Source organism: Myripristis murdjan, chromosome 10, assembly GCF_902150065.1.
Source record: "Myripristis murdjan chromosome 10, fMyrMur1.1, whole genome shotgun sequence".
Lineage (NCBI taxonomy): Eukaryota > Metazoa > Chordata > Actinopteri > Holocentriformes > Holocentridae > Myripristis > Myripristis murdjan.
The window spans coordinates 27,420,719-27,436,266 of NC_043989.1; the positions used below are offsets into that span (position 1 = coordinate 27,420,719).

At 45.5% G+C, this 15,548-nt stretch overlaps 1 protein-coding gene across 1 annotated transcript; it reads left to right on the plus strand.

Annotated features, from left to right (window-relative positions):
* The first annotated feature begins 2,118 nt into the window (after positions 1 to 2,118).
* Positions 2,119 to 14,208, plus strand: clcf1 (cardiotrophin-like cytokine factor 1). The gene is made up of 5 exons (XM_030061649.1): positions 2,119 to 2,216; positions 11,836 to 11,990; positions 12,847 to 13,599; positions 13,837 to 13,953; positions 14,116 to 14,208. The coding sequence occupies exons 1-5, from the start codon at positions 2,198 to 2,200 to the stop codon at positions 14,206 to 14,208; spliced, it is 1,137 nt and encodes a 378-aa protein (XP_029917509.1). The 5' UTR covers positions 2,119 to 2,197.
* Positions 14,209 to 15,548: the final 1,340 nt, after the last annotated feature.

The window sequence follows — 15,548 nt, forward strand, 5'->3', positions numbered from 1 at the left end:
GTTTTAAATACTACATTTATTTTTTTCTTTTCAGCTTAAAACGGAGCGCAGCAAAAGGTTCACCAAGTCAGCGGAGCGCAGAACAGGCTGCAGTAACCACACATCACCACTGGGTGGCACCACGGCATCCTGTTAAAATGGCGCAAAACTAATGAGATGGTCTACTCTATTCTATTCTGTTCTATTCTATTCTATTCTATTCTATTCTATTCTATTCTATTATACTCAACATCTATTCTATTATACTCAACTGTTGTTCATTCATTCATTCATTTCTCAAGCCGCTTGTTCCAAGAACAAAATTTCAATTTTCTAAAAACTTTTCCTTGTAGTCTAACTTCTTCTTCTGGGTAACAGTAAAAACCACACACTACAAAATAAAATAGTAGGCTACAGTAAAGTAAACATACTGCAACATTAAAATGCTAAGTCGAGTACCGCTATTCTTTTGATCAGAATCAGTAGGAACATTGTATTGTAATAGCAGAGGTAATAACACAACAGCGGTTGTGCCTGTAAGAGGGATTTTGGAAACACAAACTGAGTGGGTCAAATAAAATATATGTAGCCTACTATTGGTCACAAGAATGGGACCACTGGCATTTAAGTGATTAATTTTTTACCGTGAAAATCAATATATTCTACCAAAACCGGGTGTGGAGAGAAGTGCTGTTTTAGTAATCTGAATCCTGCAAAAATATCAGCACACATGAATACCAGGATAATCTACCTGAATCTCTCTCTCTCTCTCTCTCTCTCTCTCTCTCTCTCTCTCTCTCTCTCTCTCTCTCTCTCTCTCTCCACACACACACACACACACACACACACACATAATTCACACACTCACACATACACACACACAGTGGATGCTGGCAGCTCGAGGTGAGAGAAGGAGATCAGCCTAATCTCACAGTCAATAAAAGTAAAACCAAAGGAATGAAGGGAACGGGAACAGAAGAAAGAAAGGTGCTGTGAAGAGCAGGCAAACACTTGTCTTCCTCCCCCGTTTTCTAAACGGAGGCAGAGGCAGAGACTGTAATATTCCTATAATATTCCCATAGCGACTTGAATAGGCTGCCTGTAGGCCCACTCAGTGGGCTGGTAAGTTTATAGTAACCTTATGGTAGACTTTTTTATTACCCTTGGTAGCCTATCAATAGCTTATAATATTATTATAGAGGTTTGCATTGCTACTTAAGGAGTTTTATAATAATTAGAAGTTTTTCTATACGTTTTCTATAAAGTTTATTTTGTAATCAGGCTACTATAAACCTGGGGAAATTGGGGTGTGTATGTTGGGCGGGATTAATTTCTTATTTCTCAATGGATTATTTAAATGTAGAGATTTCAATAGAGCATGGAGGAGATGAAAGAGCTGTTATCATTTCTCACAGAGAGAGAGAGAGAAAACGAGTATTAATTGGATGATTGAACCTCGGGGTCGCTCCGGCCTGTCTGACCGAATGGGCCGGGCGGACTCTCACCTTAATAAGGGAAGCTGATTAAACATCAAACGAGTCCAGCCAGTCGCGTCTGAGAGGATGATGGAAGGAAAGACCCAAACGCGGAGACTGAAATGAGTTGTGACAAGTCCCGTGGTTCAGCGGCTCTGTCAAGTTTAGCCGATGCGTCAACCCGGTGAATCACCGAGGAGGATAACGACACAGAGACACGGGGAGAGGGGGGGAGAGAGAAAGAGAGAGGGAGAGAGGGATGGGAAGGAGGGGAGAAAGAGGAGAATAAGGAGGAAAAAAAGAGGAGGAGGAGGAGGGGGGAGCTAGGAGGTACAAAAGGGCTCCGCCGTCAGTCAGTCTGTCACACAGACCACACGCACCCAGTCAAGTCTGCGGACCGTCAGGATCCAGACCTCATCCTGTCACCACCTCCGTTCACCCCGGAGCTCATCTTCTCTCATTATCACCATCATCTTCATCATCACGTGTATTTACAGAAGTGACGCGACATCACCTGCATTGTTCCTTCATCATTTATCCCTGTGAGTCGGGGGGAAGCAGATCCAACAGAGCCGACACATGATGCGAAGTGTGGTCGAAAGTTTCAGAGAGAAAAGAGCAAAGTGAGTCACAGGAGGACGGCACCGGCGCTTCATTTGATTTCGTCTGGTTTGATTTGCTTCGTTTGCCTGTGGCTGAGCTTGGGAGAGCGCACCGGACGGAAATAAAAGGATTTGGGCGAAATGAAAAGGCTGTGCGGAGGTAAGTCCCCGAGTCACTGACTTATATGGGAAGTGCTGAAGTAGCCCATTCCAAAATAAATAATTATGTAATACTCAAGGCAGGACGATTCAAAATGATTTTGTTTCGATTTTTCTTTTCATACCGCCTGGCTATTTTAAAGCGAATTGTTTTCTTCCAGAATGAGCTGTCGGCTAATTAATCTGAGGGATAATTCCCTTGAAGTTGTAAAAGCCTCAAGGAACTTTTTTTTATTCATATGTTTTCCAATTTCCCCCCACTTTCTAAATCCCAACATTTCATATTTTCATAGGCTATTGCATGTTTTCGTCTTCGCCTTAATCATGCAGTAATTTTACACCTAACCCTAAAGCAACATTAAGTAGAAAACAAATGCCATGACAAATCGAAATAATTATTGTAGTATTGAGGAGACAAAAACAATTAACTTTAAACAAATATTTGGCGAATCGTTTTTTGTTTGTTTTTTTATCTGTTTTTCCTTTTTGTTTTTTTTTTCTTTTTTAGATATTTTGTTAATGCGTGCCCAAAAGACTGGAATTTAGTTGTAAAATTCTTTTTGTTTTCACATTAAAACAAAAAAAAAGTACATGTTTGGTAGCTCATCAGCAGAGCTCAGACTGATTATTTAATCTATAATATTCATAGAAAGTTGACAGAGTAGATTAAAAAAAAAAAAACAGTTTGGGAAAACTTGTATTAACTTTAGAGTTGTTGTTGTTGTTTTTTTTTTTTTTTTTTTTTTTTTTTAGATTTTCTAAATAATATGCCTGTAAAGGAAATGAACAGAGAGAAGGAGAGAGAGAAAATGTGTGTGTGTGTGTGTGTGTGTGTGTGTGTGTGTGTGTGTGTGTGTGTGTGGAGAGAGAGAGAGAGAGAGAGAGAGAGGCGGGAGGCTCATTCATTGTAAAAAATGACAGGGGTTGAGGGGGTCAGAGGCAGCTAAAGCCCCTGTCTAGTTAGCTGTCACCGATATGAGAAAGTACATGATTCACTTTAGTCAGGGTGTGAGAACACACACACACACGCATGCACACACACACACACAAACACACACACACACACACACACACAGTTCCTCATCTCAGCCTCTCAAGTTGACACACAGACTTCCTTACATACATTCACACTCACACATATACACACACTCATACACTAACACACACACCTGCCCCCTGGGATGACCCTTGCGGCTGCTGTTCCATGTCTCTGAAGGGAAGGGAGGGGGTGAGAGAGAGAGAGAGAGAGAGAGAGGATAGAATGAAGGCTGTGTGACGAAATGATGCGCTGAGCTTTAAAGAGCAAAGATCACCAAGCTCCTCTCCCTCCTTCCCCCTCTCTCCCTGTCCCTCTCTCTCTCTTTCTCTCTCTCTGTCCGGTCTGCTGTCTTTCATTGTCCTTCTTTTGCCTTTCTCTCCGTCCCTGTCCCGTCTCAGCTGTCCCACGTGACTGGACGTCCCATTGTTATTCAGAAACTTTGGTGTAATTTCAGAAGATCAATAAATAGAGAGCTGGGTGCAGAGCAAACTGCTGCTCCCTCTGGTACTCAGAGCAAACAAATACACAGCAACACACAGCCAGCGACACACACACACACACACACATGCATGCATGCATGCACACACACCACATTCCCTTTCCTGCTCTCTCTCTCTCTCTCTCTTTCTCTCTCTCTCTATCTCTTCCTCCCTCACACACATACACACACGAGGCCTTCTCTCTTGCTGGGAGGGAAGAATTAGTGTCGGTGTGTTTCAGATAAAAAGCGTTAGTGTGTGTTGGACCAGCCGACCCGAGTGGAGACCCAGCAGCAAGCAGGGAGGAAACAAAGAGAAAGGGAGAGAGAGAGAGTGAGAGAGAGAGAGAGAGAGAGAGAGGGAGGGAGAGAGAGAGAGAGAGAGAGAGAAGCGAGAGCAGCAGCATGTGGAAAGAGAGGAAAAAGTGACCCTTTCACATCTTCGATTCGCTCAGCGCCATCCTCGATTCTTCACGGACTATATATAGAGATGTGAAGAGGATGTGTGGTGGCGGCTGGAGGGTGAGGAGGGTGAGGAGGGTGAGGAGGGTGGGTTGGTACTGGGGGAGCCAAGAGAAAGAGACAAAGAGAGGGACAGGCAGGTAAAAGTAAATAGAGACAAAGGAGGAGGGGACCAGCGGCGGAGGGGTTAATGCAGTGCAGATTCACGATTGACAGAAGTTAGTAGCACCCAGAGGGAAAGAGAGAGAGAGAAGGAGAGAGGGAAGGAGAGAAAGAGGGGGGGAATGATATAAAATGAGTCGGTCACGCTTTGAACAGTTACACATGCTGTTTACATTTTTCCCAAATTAACATGGCCCCTCGCTTCAGCAAACTCTCCCTCACCGTCTCTCTCTTTCTCTCTCTCTCTCTCTCTGTCCTCCACTCCCTCCACCAACTCCTTTCCCTCCTCCTCCTCTCTTTCAATTCCTCTCTTCCTCCTCCTCTTATCTTTCCCCTCTGTTTTCCAAAGGCATAGACAGGGCAGGGAAATTGAAATTTGGATGGAGGGCTTTTGCCATTCTTCTTTTTTTTTTTTTTTTTGTTATTATCTTGTTCTCAGGATTTTTTTTTTTTTAAAAAGAGTGAGCCATAGTGTGGAGATGGGGTTGGAGCAGGGGGTGGAGAAAAGGAGACACAGAGAGAGAGAGAGAGAGGTAAATTAAAAACTGAAGTCTGAAAAAAAAGGGGGGAAGGAGGGAATGAAAGAGGTAGGATTGAGGAAAAGAGTGGAGCCAATTAGTGAAAGGAAGAGAAGGGAGAGGTAATTAGAGAGAGAGAGAGAGAGAGAGAGAGGAAGGAGAGAATAACATGGAGGTTTGATTTTTCAGGGAGAAAGATGGAGCGACAAAGAAACCGAAACCAAACATGGAGCGATTGAAATCATCCAATAAAAAAGGAGAGTTAGGCCGAGCTGGCTTATAAGGTGAAGACGCACAGGGAGAGAGAGAGAGAGAGAGAGAGAGAGAGAGAGAGAGAGGGCAAGAAGGAGATTTAAACAAAGGCAAACTGGAGACGTCGGCTTTATGAGAAAGGGCTATGGGAGAAGCCAGTGAGAAATGGCTGCGCAGAGAAGTTTGTGGGCATAAACATAATTTTTATAGCATTTTTTAATGTGTCTCTTTATTTTCGCCTTTGTTTTTTTGGATCATTGATGGTGTCTGGCAACTCCAGCGCACGTCCAGTGCCAAGAGGATCAATTTGAAATTCAGTATGAACAGACTCCAGAGGCGGATATCTTGAGGGAGAGGAGACGGAGGATGTGTGTGTGTGTGTGTGTGTGTGTGTGTGTGTGCACGTGCGTCCACAATGGTGCGCCCGCTTGCATGTATTTGCTCAGTGTTGTGTCTTTGCACATACGTGTGATGGATGCTTCACTTCTATGCACATCCTTGATGCATATGTGTGTAGAATTCTGAGTGTGTGTGCCTGTGCATTTGTGTGTATCTGTATGTGTGTGTGTGTGTGTGTGTGTGTTGAGTTAGTGGAGGAATGCACATTTGATTGAGTACAGGCTGCACATAAATCTGGCCTCTAACTGTACACAGGCACACAACGCCGACCCTGACCCCGGCCCGCCTCCCCCTCCCTCGCCCCGCCCGCACCCCGCGTGCATGGCACTGTCCGGTCTGCAGGGTCCACCCCGAGTGCCAGCGTGTGTGTTTGTGAATGTGTGTCTGTCTCCATACACAGGTGTGTTGACATGCAGGCCAGGCGTTACGAGTCTCCAGGTGCAGTGCAACAGGATAAACTTTTTTTTTTTTTTTTTCAAATGCGAGGAACAAACAGCTCTTGCGGATTTGGCTGTGCTGTGTCCTCCTCTGTCATCGCTGAGGCCGCTGCTCCGTCTCTGCTGCCACATGTCTGCGAGATAATAACTAATACGTTCGAAACAGGAAATGCAGGGGATTGATGTGCTCTGTGAGACTTGTCGATGTTTTGAAGGTTTCCATCCTGACACGAGATGTAATACTGACACAGCGTCTTAGGAAATGAATCATGGGCTAAAACCGAAACAGATTATGTTTTAAAATCAAACAGGCGACTAAGGCAACTAAAGAAAAATGCGATTATTCCTGTATTCTGTATCTGACAATATTATATGATTATACAATATATATGTATATGTAATATATATGTAATAATATATAGAAATACTGAAAGATGAACCTCACATAGTGCGATCATGCAGTCTTATATTCAGTGTTAAAATCTTGTTTTTCTTCAAACAAGTTTAAAAAAAAAAATCTGTCGTGGGATGACATCATCCCACTTGTTTCCAGCGCTAACTTTTTCCCACAATTCACTCGAATCAAGTGTCATTTTCCTCATCCTGGTGGGCTGATCTGCCTTATTCTGCTTTCCTTCAGAAAAACAAATGAAACTGCATTGCAAAGAAGTGGGATTATCTTCATTCCACTGGCTGATTTTTTTTTTTTTTTTTTTTTAAGAAAAAGAAGACATTTCACCTAAATATAACATTAAACGTCTTCTTTGAATTTTCATTTGTTTAGAACAAACTCATTGTGTCTTATGAGTTAAAAGTGTTTTTTCTTTTTCTTTTTTTTTTAATTGTGGTTAGTGAACCAGACATTTCTTCTGGAAGCCTGGGAGGAAAACAATGTTGGCTTTTCACTCAATCCAGTTTTTTTTTTTTTTTTTTTTTTTTTTAAATCGTGCTTGATGGCTTAATTGGGGTTAAATACTGCCCAAATCTTGCAGTGCATGTTCATCAGCTGCGTCACTCCCTACCAGAAACACCGCTCAGAGTACAGCTGGGAAGGATGAGCATCTCTTAAACCTACCTTTCCTCTCCTTCCTGTTTAAGGTCAGACCTCTTTTCAAGTGGTTAGAGCAAAAGAGGGCAACTTTTTTTGGCACGAGAGCGACGTTTTCCTGGACTAGACCGGGGAGATTTACTCGCGCATACTTTTCCCACAATACCAAACCCAATTTAACTGCTTGTTTAAAACCTCAAATGATGGTGCTTGTTGGGAAAGATGAAACACAAGTCCTCCTCTTGGACGGAGGGGATACAACACCCGCAAAGACAGGGTCACCGGTTTACAAAAACACCGTCTGCAGTATTAAGTGTCAAGTGTGCTACAAGGCTCTTTTGGCCCTAAACATAACCTGGTGCCCCGACATTCAACTCTGAACCCTCTAACCCTGGGATTTTAATGTTGACCCCCGCATAGGAGCCAGCTCACATTCAGCTCTGTGTTACAGATGGCAACCAGACACCAGATCTGAATTTCTATCAGCGATCAAACCGTATTAAAAAAAAAAAAAAAAAAAAAAAAAAAGCGATCTGTTGTGAAGAATGGAGCTCCCCTGCATGTACGTGCATCACTCCACAACCTCGATGGGTATACGTGCCAAAATATGTAGAGCTGAGGGGAGGCAGACGAAAACACGCGCACACACGCACACACACTCACGGAGGCAGGTCATGGTCGGCTGTTGTAGGGAACCCCTGTGTTGCTGTAATGCAATCCTCCCTTGGAGAATGTTCTGGTTTCAACCCTGCCCTGCGGAGTGTGCTCCCACTGCCAGGTACACAGACACAGCCCCAAGCCTGCAGGGCCTGCCCTTGAAGCCGGGATATCTGCCGACTGCATTAAAGTTACCCAATATATTATTATATAACAAGGACACGGCTCTGGTTGGGAGTTATCTCAGTTTACGCCACTCGTACAAAAGACCAGTTGTCTTTAGCCCCGGAGAAGGATGCTTTTAGACATGTCAGCGTTCAATCAAAACAACAAGAGCCTTTCACGTCTGGCAATCATCTCAGACCATGTGGCTGCAGACAAAAGGAAACAGTTTGGAACAGTTTGGGGTGAATTTTGCCAAGGAGAAGTCTCTTTCCCGGTTCCAGACGTTTTTTTTTTTTTTTTTTTTTCTTTCTGGAACCTGTTTATTCCTTCCGAATGCGACCTTCATGCACTGGAAAAGAGTGCGTCCTCTCTTTTAGAGGGTGTTTACATGCAGAGTCGTCCATGTCGACTTGATTTCGGGGTGTTTTGATGCTAATGGGGGATGTTCGGTAGGAGGGGCCCGCGGCTTGATGAGCTCCAAATGTTCGGCGTCTCTTGGAGATGCTTATTGCTTCTGACAGGTGATGAGGCTTTTGTGGTTTAGACAATTGGAGGAGGCTCGGCTGTTTGCGAGCCGGTGGGGTTGTCTTAGTTGACTGATTTCAAGGTGTGTGTGGGAGTTGCCTTGGCCCAACCTCAGTGTTTGAGCAAAGAGTCTGGGAAGCTGCTTTGATGTAGCCGACAACTCAGGGTCAACTGGTAGTGTAAGTATGAACAGTGATACGGAGGCTGGTTTTGTTCAGAGCTGCTCACAGCCTTTTTTGCATCAAGCGATTTCAATGTTGTGTTTGTTGATTTTGTTTGGTAGTGCCACTCAACGCTTTTAACGTCAAAATTAACTACAGTAATCTAAGAACAGCTCAAAAAAAGCCAGCACGCTGTTGACAGAAGCACCGAGGCAAGTTTCAAATTTGAAATATTGCTTTTCATTTTTAATGGCAAAGTGAGGAGTGCTCAGAAAGTGGCATTCAGGTGCAGGGCAAATGTGAATGAAGGTGTCCCAGGACTGAAACGTTTGCACTGCACCTGAGCACGTTCCTCACTGTTTCATTAAAACGCAAAAAGCAATCTCGCCTTAAACTTGCCTCAGTGCTTCTGTCAACAATTTTTTTTTCAGCTGTTCTTGAATGACACCAAAATTACCCATCAGCTACTCATTAAAGCTAAGTCACTGAGCTGAACACAATTAGAGCAAGTGACAAATTGATTCCCTCCTGTCTCCTTCCCTTACAGCTCGCCTCGCTAGTTTAGGAGCAGGGTTGGGTCGGTTACTTTAACCCCTTGAATGCTCAAATTTCCCTAAATCCCCCCTTAAGAAAGTAAGTTAGAAAACACATTTTTTCCCATATTACACAACAATGCTACATGCATATTTTGTACCTGCTGATTGCGATGCCACACATATTCAAACCCAACATGTCATTGTTTTATGGCTGGAGCATTACATCAAATAGAAAATATCTAGATGTCATTTTATACGCATTTCCCCTGAACTGAGCAGCACATATTTGGGACCTCTGGAAACCTTGGAATCTTCACTAAAATTTAAAATAAAATGCTGTGGGTTTGAACGAAGCTCGGCTCTGCAGCAATGACAAACTCACCGAAGGCATCAGATAATGTCTGCCATTATAGTTATCTCATCAAAATTATGCTTAGTGATATAATCCAAGAGACTGCCCATATTGAGAAATCTATTCGGATTGTTTTCAGATGTTTACTTTGAAAGGATACAGATTGGAAAAAATTAGAAATTGCAAAGTTCAGGATATTTATCTCAGATTTGAATACAGACACGTTTTTTTTTCTCAGTGCCATATTGTATAGAACATAAATCTCTATGTAAACGCCCTTTCTTGCCTTTATATTGAAATCATATTATCAGAGGATCTGTAATCAGGATACCTTTTCATGTAACTGCTTTCTTTTTAATTTTATTTTCTTTTTATATTTTATTTACATTTATTTTATTTCCCTTTTTTTTCTTTTGCAATGCTTTCTTTTGATTTTTTTTTTCTTAGGATGCCCAACATAATTACACATATCCCGCTTCCACCCAGCCCTGTGTGGGAGTGCACGCTGCTCCACGTTGAGTGTAAGTTGCGGTTGAGTCAGAGGAAGTAGGTGTTGACTGTTTTAGGTCCCGACATGTTTGCTTAGCGCAGCCGAGAACATGTTGAGGGTAAATGTTTTGCAAGGTGTTTAAATGCTCCACTTAAAATCTCGTGCTCCCCCCTGGGGGGGACTCCTCATGATGGAGGGATAAAAAAGACAGAGAGAGAGAGAGAAAAGGGAGTGATAGAATGAGAGGAGGAGAGCTAATCAGGGTTAATTGGCTGCTGTTATTTTGACCCGGGGCGAAACCGAGATAAGTGCGGAAAGGGGGAGGAAGACGCGTCAGGGGTGGGGAAGATTTACTTGAAAAAGAAGAGGAGATGAAAGAGAAGACATGAAAGATGCGTCGCGAAAGAGAGTCATTTGACGAGTTTTAGAGGAGAAAGGGTTTGGATTAGCGAAGTGACGGGAGGCCGGGGAGAGAAAGCTGACGGGGTCATTCATTGTGCAACACATATTTCACACCTGTTGAATAGCAGCATGTTTCGCCCATAATTACAAGCATGAATCACAGCTTACCGTGTGGCTGTCAGAGGGGAGGGAGGAGGGCGTGGGGGGGGGGGGGTTAATGAGAGAACGCAGAGAGCACGGGGAAGGATGACGGAGAGCAGAGACGACAAAGGGGGGGGATGTTTTGTGTGTGAGGACGCGAGGAGGCGAGTAAAATACAGATTCCCAGAGAGGGGAAGAGAGGGGGACAGGTCGGGACAAAGGAAACAGAGGAGGCGAGCGAGGGAGAAAAGGCCAAAGTGTCCAGGAGAAACACGCACGGGAGGAGGAGACGGACATGACGTTCCTTAATGTCGAAAAACCACCTTTCAGCTCCAATTTTCTCTGTTTGAAACCAGAGAGGGAGGCACTAAAAGGGTTCCAGAGTCACCCGCTGCACCACACACCTTCAAACACACACACACACACAAACACAAATTCACTGTATTCATTTGTGGATGCAGTGCATGCATTCATACATCATTACGGATACAAAACATTCTCACAAACACTCACACAGTAACACAAAACACCTATGCAAGCACTCGGAAACATAAGCAAGAGCTCAATGGTATGCATTCATACACATACACACCCACACACCCACACACACACACACACACACACATATACACAACTGACACAAACACACACATTAATGTTTATGATTGTAAAGAAAGCCACATGTCTTTCTATTTCAGGATATCGGTGAGGAATGAGGATGTGTGTGTGATTTGTGTACGAAAGAGAACTACGTGAACGAGAAAGAAAGAAAGGAAGGAAGGAAGACAGAAAGAAAGTGACATGCACATGTGTGTGCTTAAGTGCCTGTTTGCCTGACAGAGCGGTGGACTGAACATAGGAGCCATTTGTCTGACTGTCTGAGGCTATTAAACGAGGTTTTATTTGAAGCCAGAGTAAACCTACGACAGCCAGAAACCTCTAAAATTAGACCTGAAGCGGAAAAAGCTTTATTGGCAGTGTCAGATGACTCTGATTCTGGCAATGTGTAAACAGACAAGGCCATCGCCATAGAGACAAAGAAATAAACTGGAATATTGTAAAAATTCCTATAAACAGTGCGATGGTGCGCCGACGGCAGCAAAGGTTGGAAAACGGTTGCCGTAGGGTGATTTTGTCTTTTCAACTCCCAGCATAACGTCCCATCATCATCGAATTAATTAAAAACACGGCATCCAAGTGAAATAATCACAGAACGTCTGAGAAAATAAGTGCCGATATAAATTTCAGCCCTTTTGTTATGATTAAACGAATACCTCTGCGGCGTGCTGATTATCATTCGGACACCCGAGATCTGAGCGCCAGCGCGGAAACATCCCCACGTTTTTTTTTCTGTCTGCTGTTTTTAATCAGATTCATTTCCTCCGTCTCTCCGCAGTCCATCACAACCAGCTCGTGCTGCTATTGGTCGCCGCCGTGGCGACGGCCCTGGACCCCGCCCACAACCTGGCGAACGAGAGGACGTCGATCGAGAGGACGTACGAGCTGACCAAATACCTGGAGTACCAGCTCAAGGAAATCAAGGACACATATGTGAGTAAAAGATTTTTATTTAGTTATTTATTTATTTATTTTATGAAGATACTATTTGTGAATGCTAATTTTGGTTATTCGTTGTTTTATTTGACAATGACCACTTCATAATATGATCAAAGCTACTAGATTTCACTCCTCACATTAGAGATAAATATGCTCGTTTGGTGCTCAATCGGTCAAGTTCTTATTCAATATTTAAATTTTTAACAAGAGCAGCGACGAGTAAAACCAAGTCCTGCTGTTAACACGGAGCTACGACTGAGGTCGACTCTAGTCATGTGCAAATGAGCCGGGCTGTGTGTGTGTGTGTGTGTGTGTGTGTGTATGGACAGTGACAGGACTTAACAATTTAAAGTGCAGTGACAAAAAAGGCAAAAACACTTCCTGAACACTGATAAAGAAGAAGTAAAGAAGAGGAACAAGACTTTGAAATATTGGCCTGTAGTGTTATGACAGATCACAGATCATCTTGGTTGGATGCCAGGACAAAATAATTTTTCTGCGGCTCTGTCTGGAGGCTAATATCTAATAAAAATGAGAGGCAAATAAACACTGTGTTTTTATTGGAAAAAATGCAAGCTGCAAATATTGCGCAAGAACAAGTCCTGTCACTCGTTCACACATTCAAGCATTCAGTCTTCTGAATATGGGCATCATCAGTGTCTCCATTGATTTGTTATTGAGCCCCATGATCCCACTGTCAACAGGATGTATTTTTGAACAAGACTCTTAGACAGAGTGCTAAAGTTGAGAAACATTCCTGATCATCTGTAGCTACTACCTGCACTGAAGCATTTTTCTGCAAACTTAAATCCTTTCATCCCTTCCTGCCACTTGTGTATCTCTGCTGCAGCTGTCCTATCTGGGCCCCCCCTTCAATGAGAAAGACTTCTCACCCCCGCGTCCCAACACCACGGCCCTCTCCCTGCCCAGCGCTGCCACCCGCCTGGAGCTGTGGCGCGGCCTGGAGAACCGAGCCCGGCTCGCCCAAAACCAGCGGGCCTACTCCGTCCTGCTGGCGGCCGTCAGGGAGCTGGCGCGCTCCACCCTCTGCCCCTACCTCCAGACCTCCCTGCTGCACTTCTGCACCGGCCTGGACGGCCTGCTGGGCTCCATATCCGGGCTGATGACCACCCTCGGTTACGCACTTCCTCCTCCCTCTGCTGTGAGCGTCGGCGGGAGCGACGGGGAGCTGCAGGAGCCTCGCAGGGACGCGGGCGGCGATGGCGGACGCGGCGGCGGCGGCGGCAGCAGACCGGCTCCACTGATGAGCCAGAGCCTGTACAAGGCCAGGGCCGGGACGAGGCCTGTGTCCGGGCAGCGCGACAGCCAGAGGAGAGGCGGATCGAGGGTGGTCAGGGGAGGGAGGGAGGACGGGGTCAGGAGGGACGCGGCGGAGAAATGGCGTGGGAAAGAAGGGAGGAGAGCGGAGGCAGGCGGCGGATCGAAGGAGAAGGGGAAAGGAGAGAGAAGGAGGAGAGGGAAGAGAGGAGAGCCGGAGAGCGCGAGATGGGCCACCGGAGAAGAAGAGAGATTCGGGGAGGAGGAGGAGGAGCTGGAGAGCGAGGGAGGAGCGCAGAGATGGGGCCGGAGGAGGCTGCTGAGTGTTGTGGAGGACGGAGAACTGGCGTTGTTGTCCAGCTTCCAAACCAACAACAACAACAACAACAACAACAACAACAACAACAATCAGTACAGCTACAACCTGGGCTACCCAGAGAGAGCCAGAGAGGAGGACGGCGTCAAGGCGGGAGGAGCGTTCTTCATGGAGGATGAGACGCACATAGCCAGAGAACCTACCTCCATGCTCTCCTCCTCCTCCTCCTCCTCCTCCTCTGTCCAGCAGCAGCATCGCTCCCCCCGCTCGCTGCTCTCTCCCACCCTGCACCCCCCCCTCTCCACGCTCTCCCTCCTCTACCCGTTCGGAGTGGGCGAGGAGCACACCCTCCTCCCGCAGCCCGTCCCCCTTTCTCTACGAAGGGGCCCCGCCCTCCTCTCGCCTCCCCTCTCACCCCTCCTCTCCTCGCTCTCCTCCACCCCTTCTTCTTCCTCCTCCTTGTCCCCCTCCTCCTCCTCGCCGCTGCTGTCCGTGCGGCCGACGCTCAACGACTTCTCCCGAAAGGTGGAGGGCTTCTGGATTTTGCGGGAGCTGCAGAGTTGGCTGTGGCGCTCGGCCAAGGACTTCAACCGCCTCAAGAAGAGACTCCGAGGCTGAGGCGGGACTGGACGCTGACACTGTGCACACACACACACACACACACACACACACACACTGCAAAAAACTGCCATCTCCAAGTCACTGAGCCCCATATTCAGTGTTAAAATCTTCCTATTTCTTAAAACAAGTCAAATAAATCTGCCAGTGATGATGAGATAATCCCACTTGTGCTCAATCCAGTCAAGAAAATGACACTCAATTCAAGAAAATCAAATGGATTAGCGTTGGAATCAAGTGGGATTATCTCATCTTTTCAGATTTTCGGTCTGAATATGAGACTAAATGACTTTTTAAGCTGGAGATCTTCATAGTGTAAACATGCAGTATATCAAAACTATATTACTTGCACAGAATCGGAGCAGACTGGATGTGCATCTGTATGGAAACAGACTGAGAGAGCTTTTACAGACCTAAACACACACTCACACACACACACGCCAGACTGCAGACGCGCACACACACACACACACACACACAGATGCACATATAAACACATTCATTCTTACACGTTCATTCATACCGTGCTGCTCCGCGGTGGAATAAGTGAATGAAGGACTATTTGGCAGGTCACCAGCGGGGCTAATGGAATATAACACACACACACACACACACACACACACAGCCAGCGCATTACCAGCACTGTCACCCGCCTAATGCACATAGCAGCTCATTGAGCCAGAGCCGATGAGACTGGGCTGAGTTACCGGACTTCACGGCTCATAGATCAGCCTGAAATACCACTGTAGGTGGTTACACACAAACACACACACACACACACACACACTCGCCAAGCACAGAGGCTGACTGACAGACAGTGCGACCATTGAGCGAACGCTGATTCAGACGGCCCTCAGATGCGTGAATCAGCAAACATTCATTTTCTCTGAGGGAAGAAGGGAAAGTTATGAATGGGCCCGAGACAAAAGCGGCGTGAGGGAGAGAGGGAAATGGCCAGAGGGATGGAGAGGGCGCTGAAAAGGAGGGGAAGAGGAAGAAAGGGGAGGAAACCGGGAGGAGGCGTGAGTCAGCGGATGGAGGGGTATTGCTGAGTAATCAGAAAATCCACCAGTCAGTTACAGTAAGCCTACAACGACGCTACACATAGAGACGGTGAAACACGCACAAATGTTCGCAAGCGCGCACACACACACACACACACACACACACACACAAATGCGGTGGTACACAGCGGTGCCTTCACGTACCAGTCATGTCTATGCTGCTTTGGATTCAGCACTCATCGATTTGTAACACTTTGTACTTTTTTCCACTCCAGAGTAAATAATAGAAAGTTATTTTATTTTTATTTTATTTTATGCTGCAAAAAAAAAAAAAGC

Coding starts and splice junctions, on each gene's coding strand:
- clcf1 (XM_030061649.1), top strand. Junction 13,600..13,836: donor GCCGGAGGAGGCTGCTGAGT/GTTGTGGAGGAC, acceptor TCCTCTGTCCAG/CAGCAGCATCGCTCCCCCCG. Junction 13,954..14,115: donor ACACCCTCCTCCCGCAGCCC/GTCCCCCTTTCT, acceptor TTCTCCCGAAAG/GTGGAGGGCTTCTGGATTTT.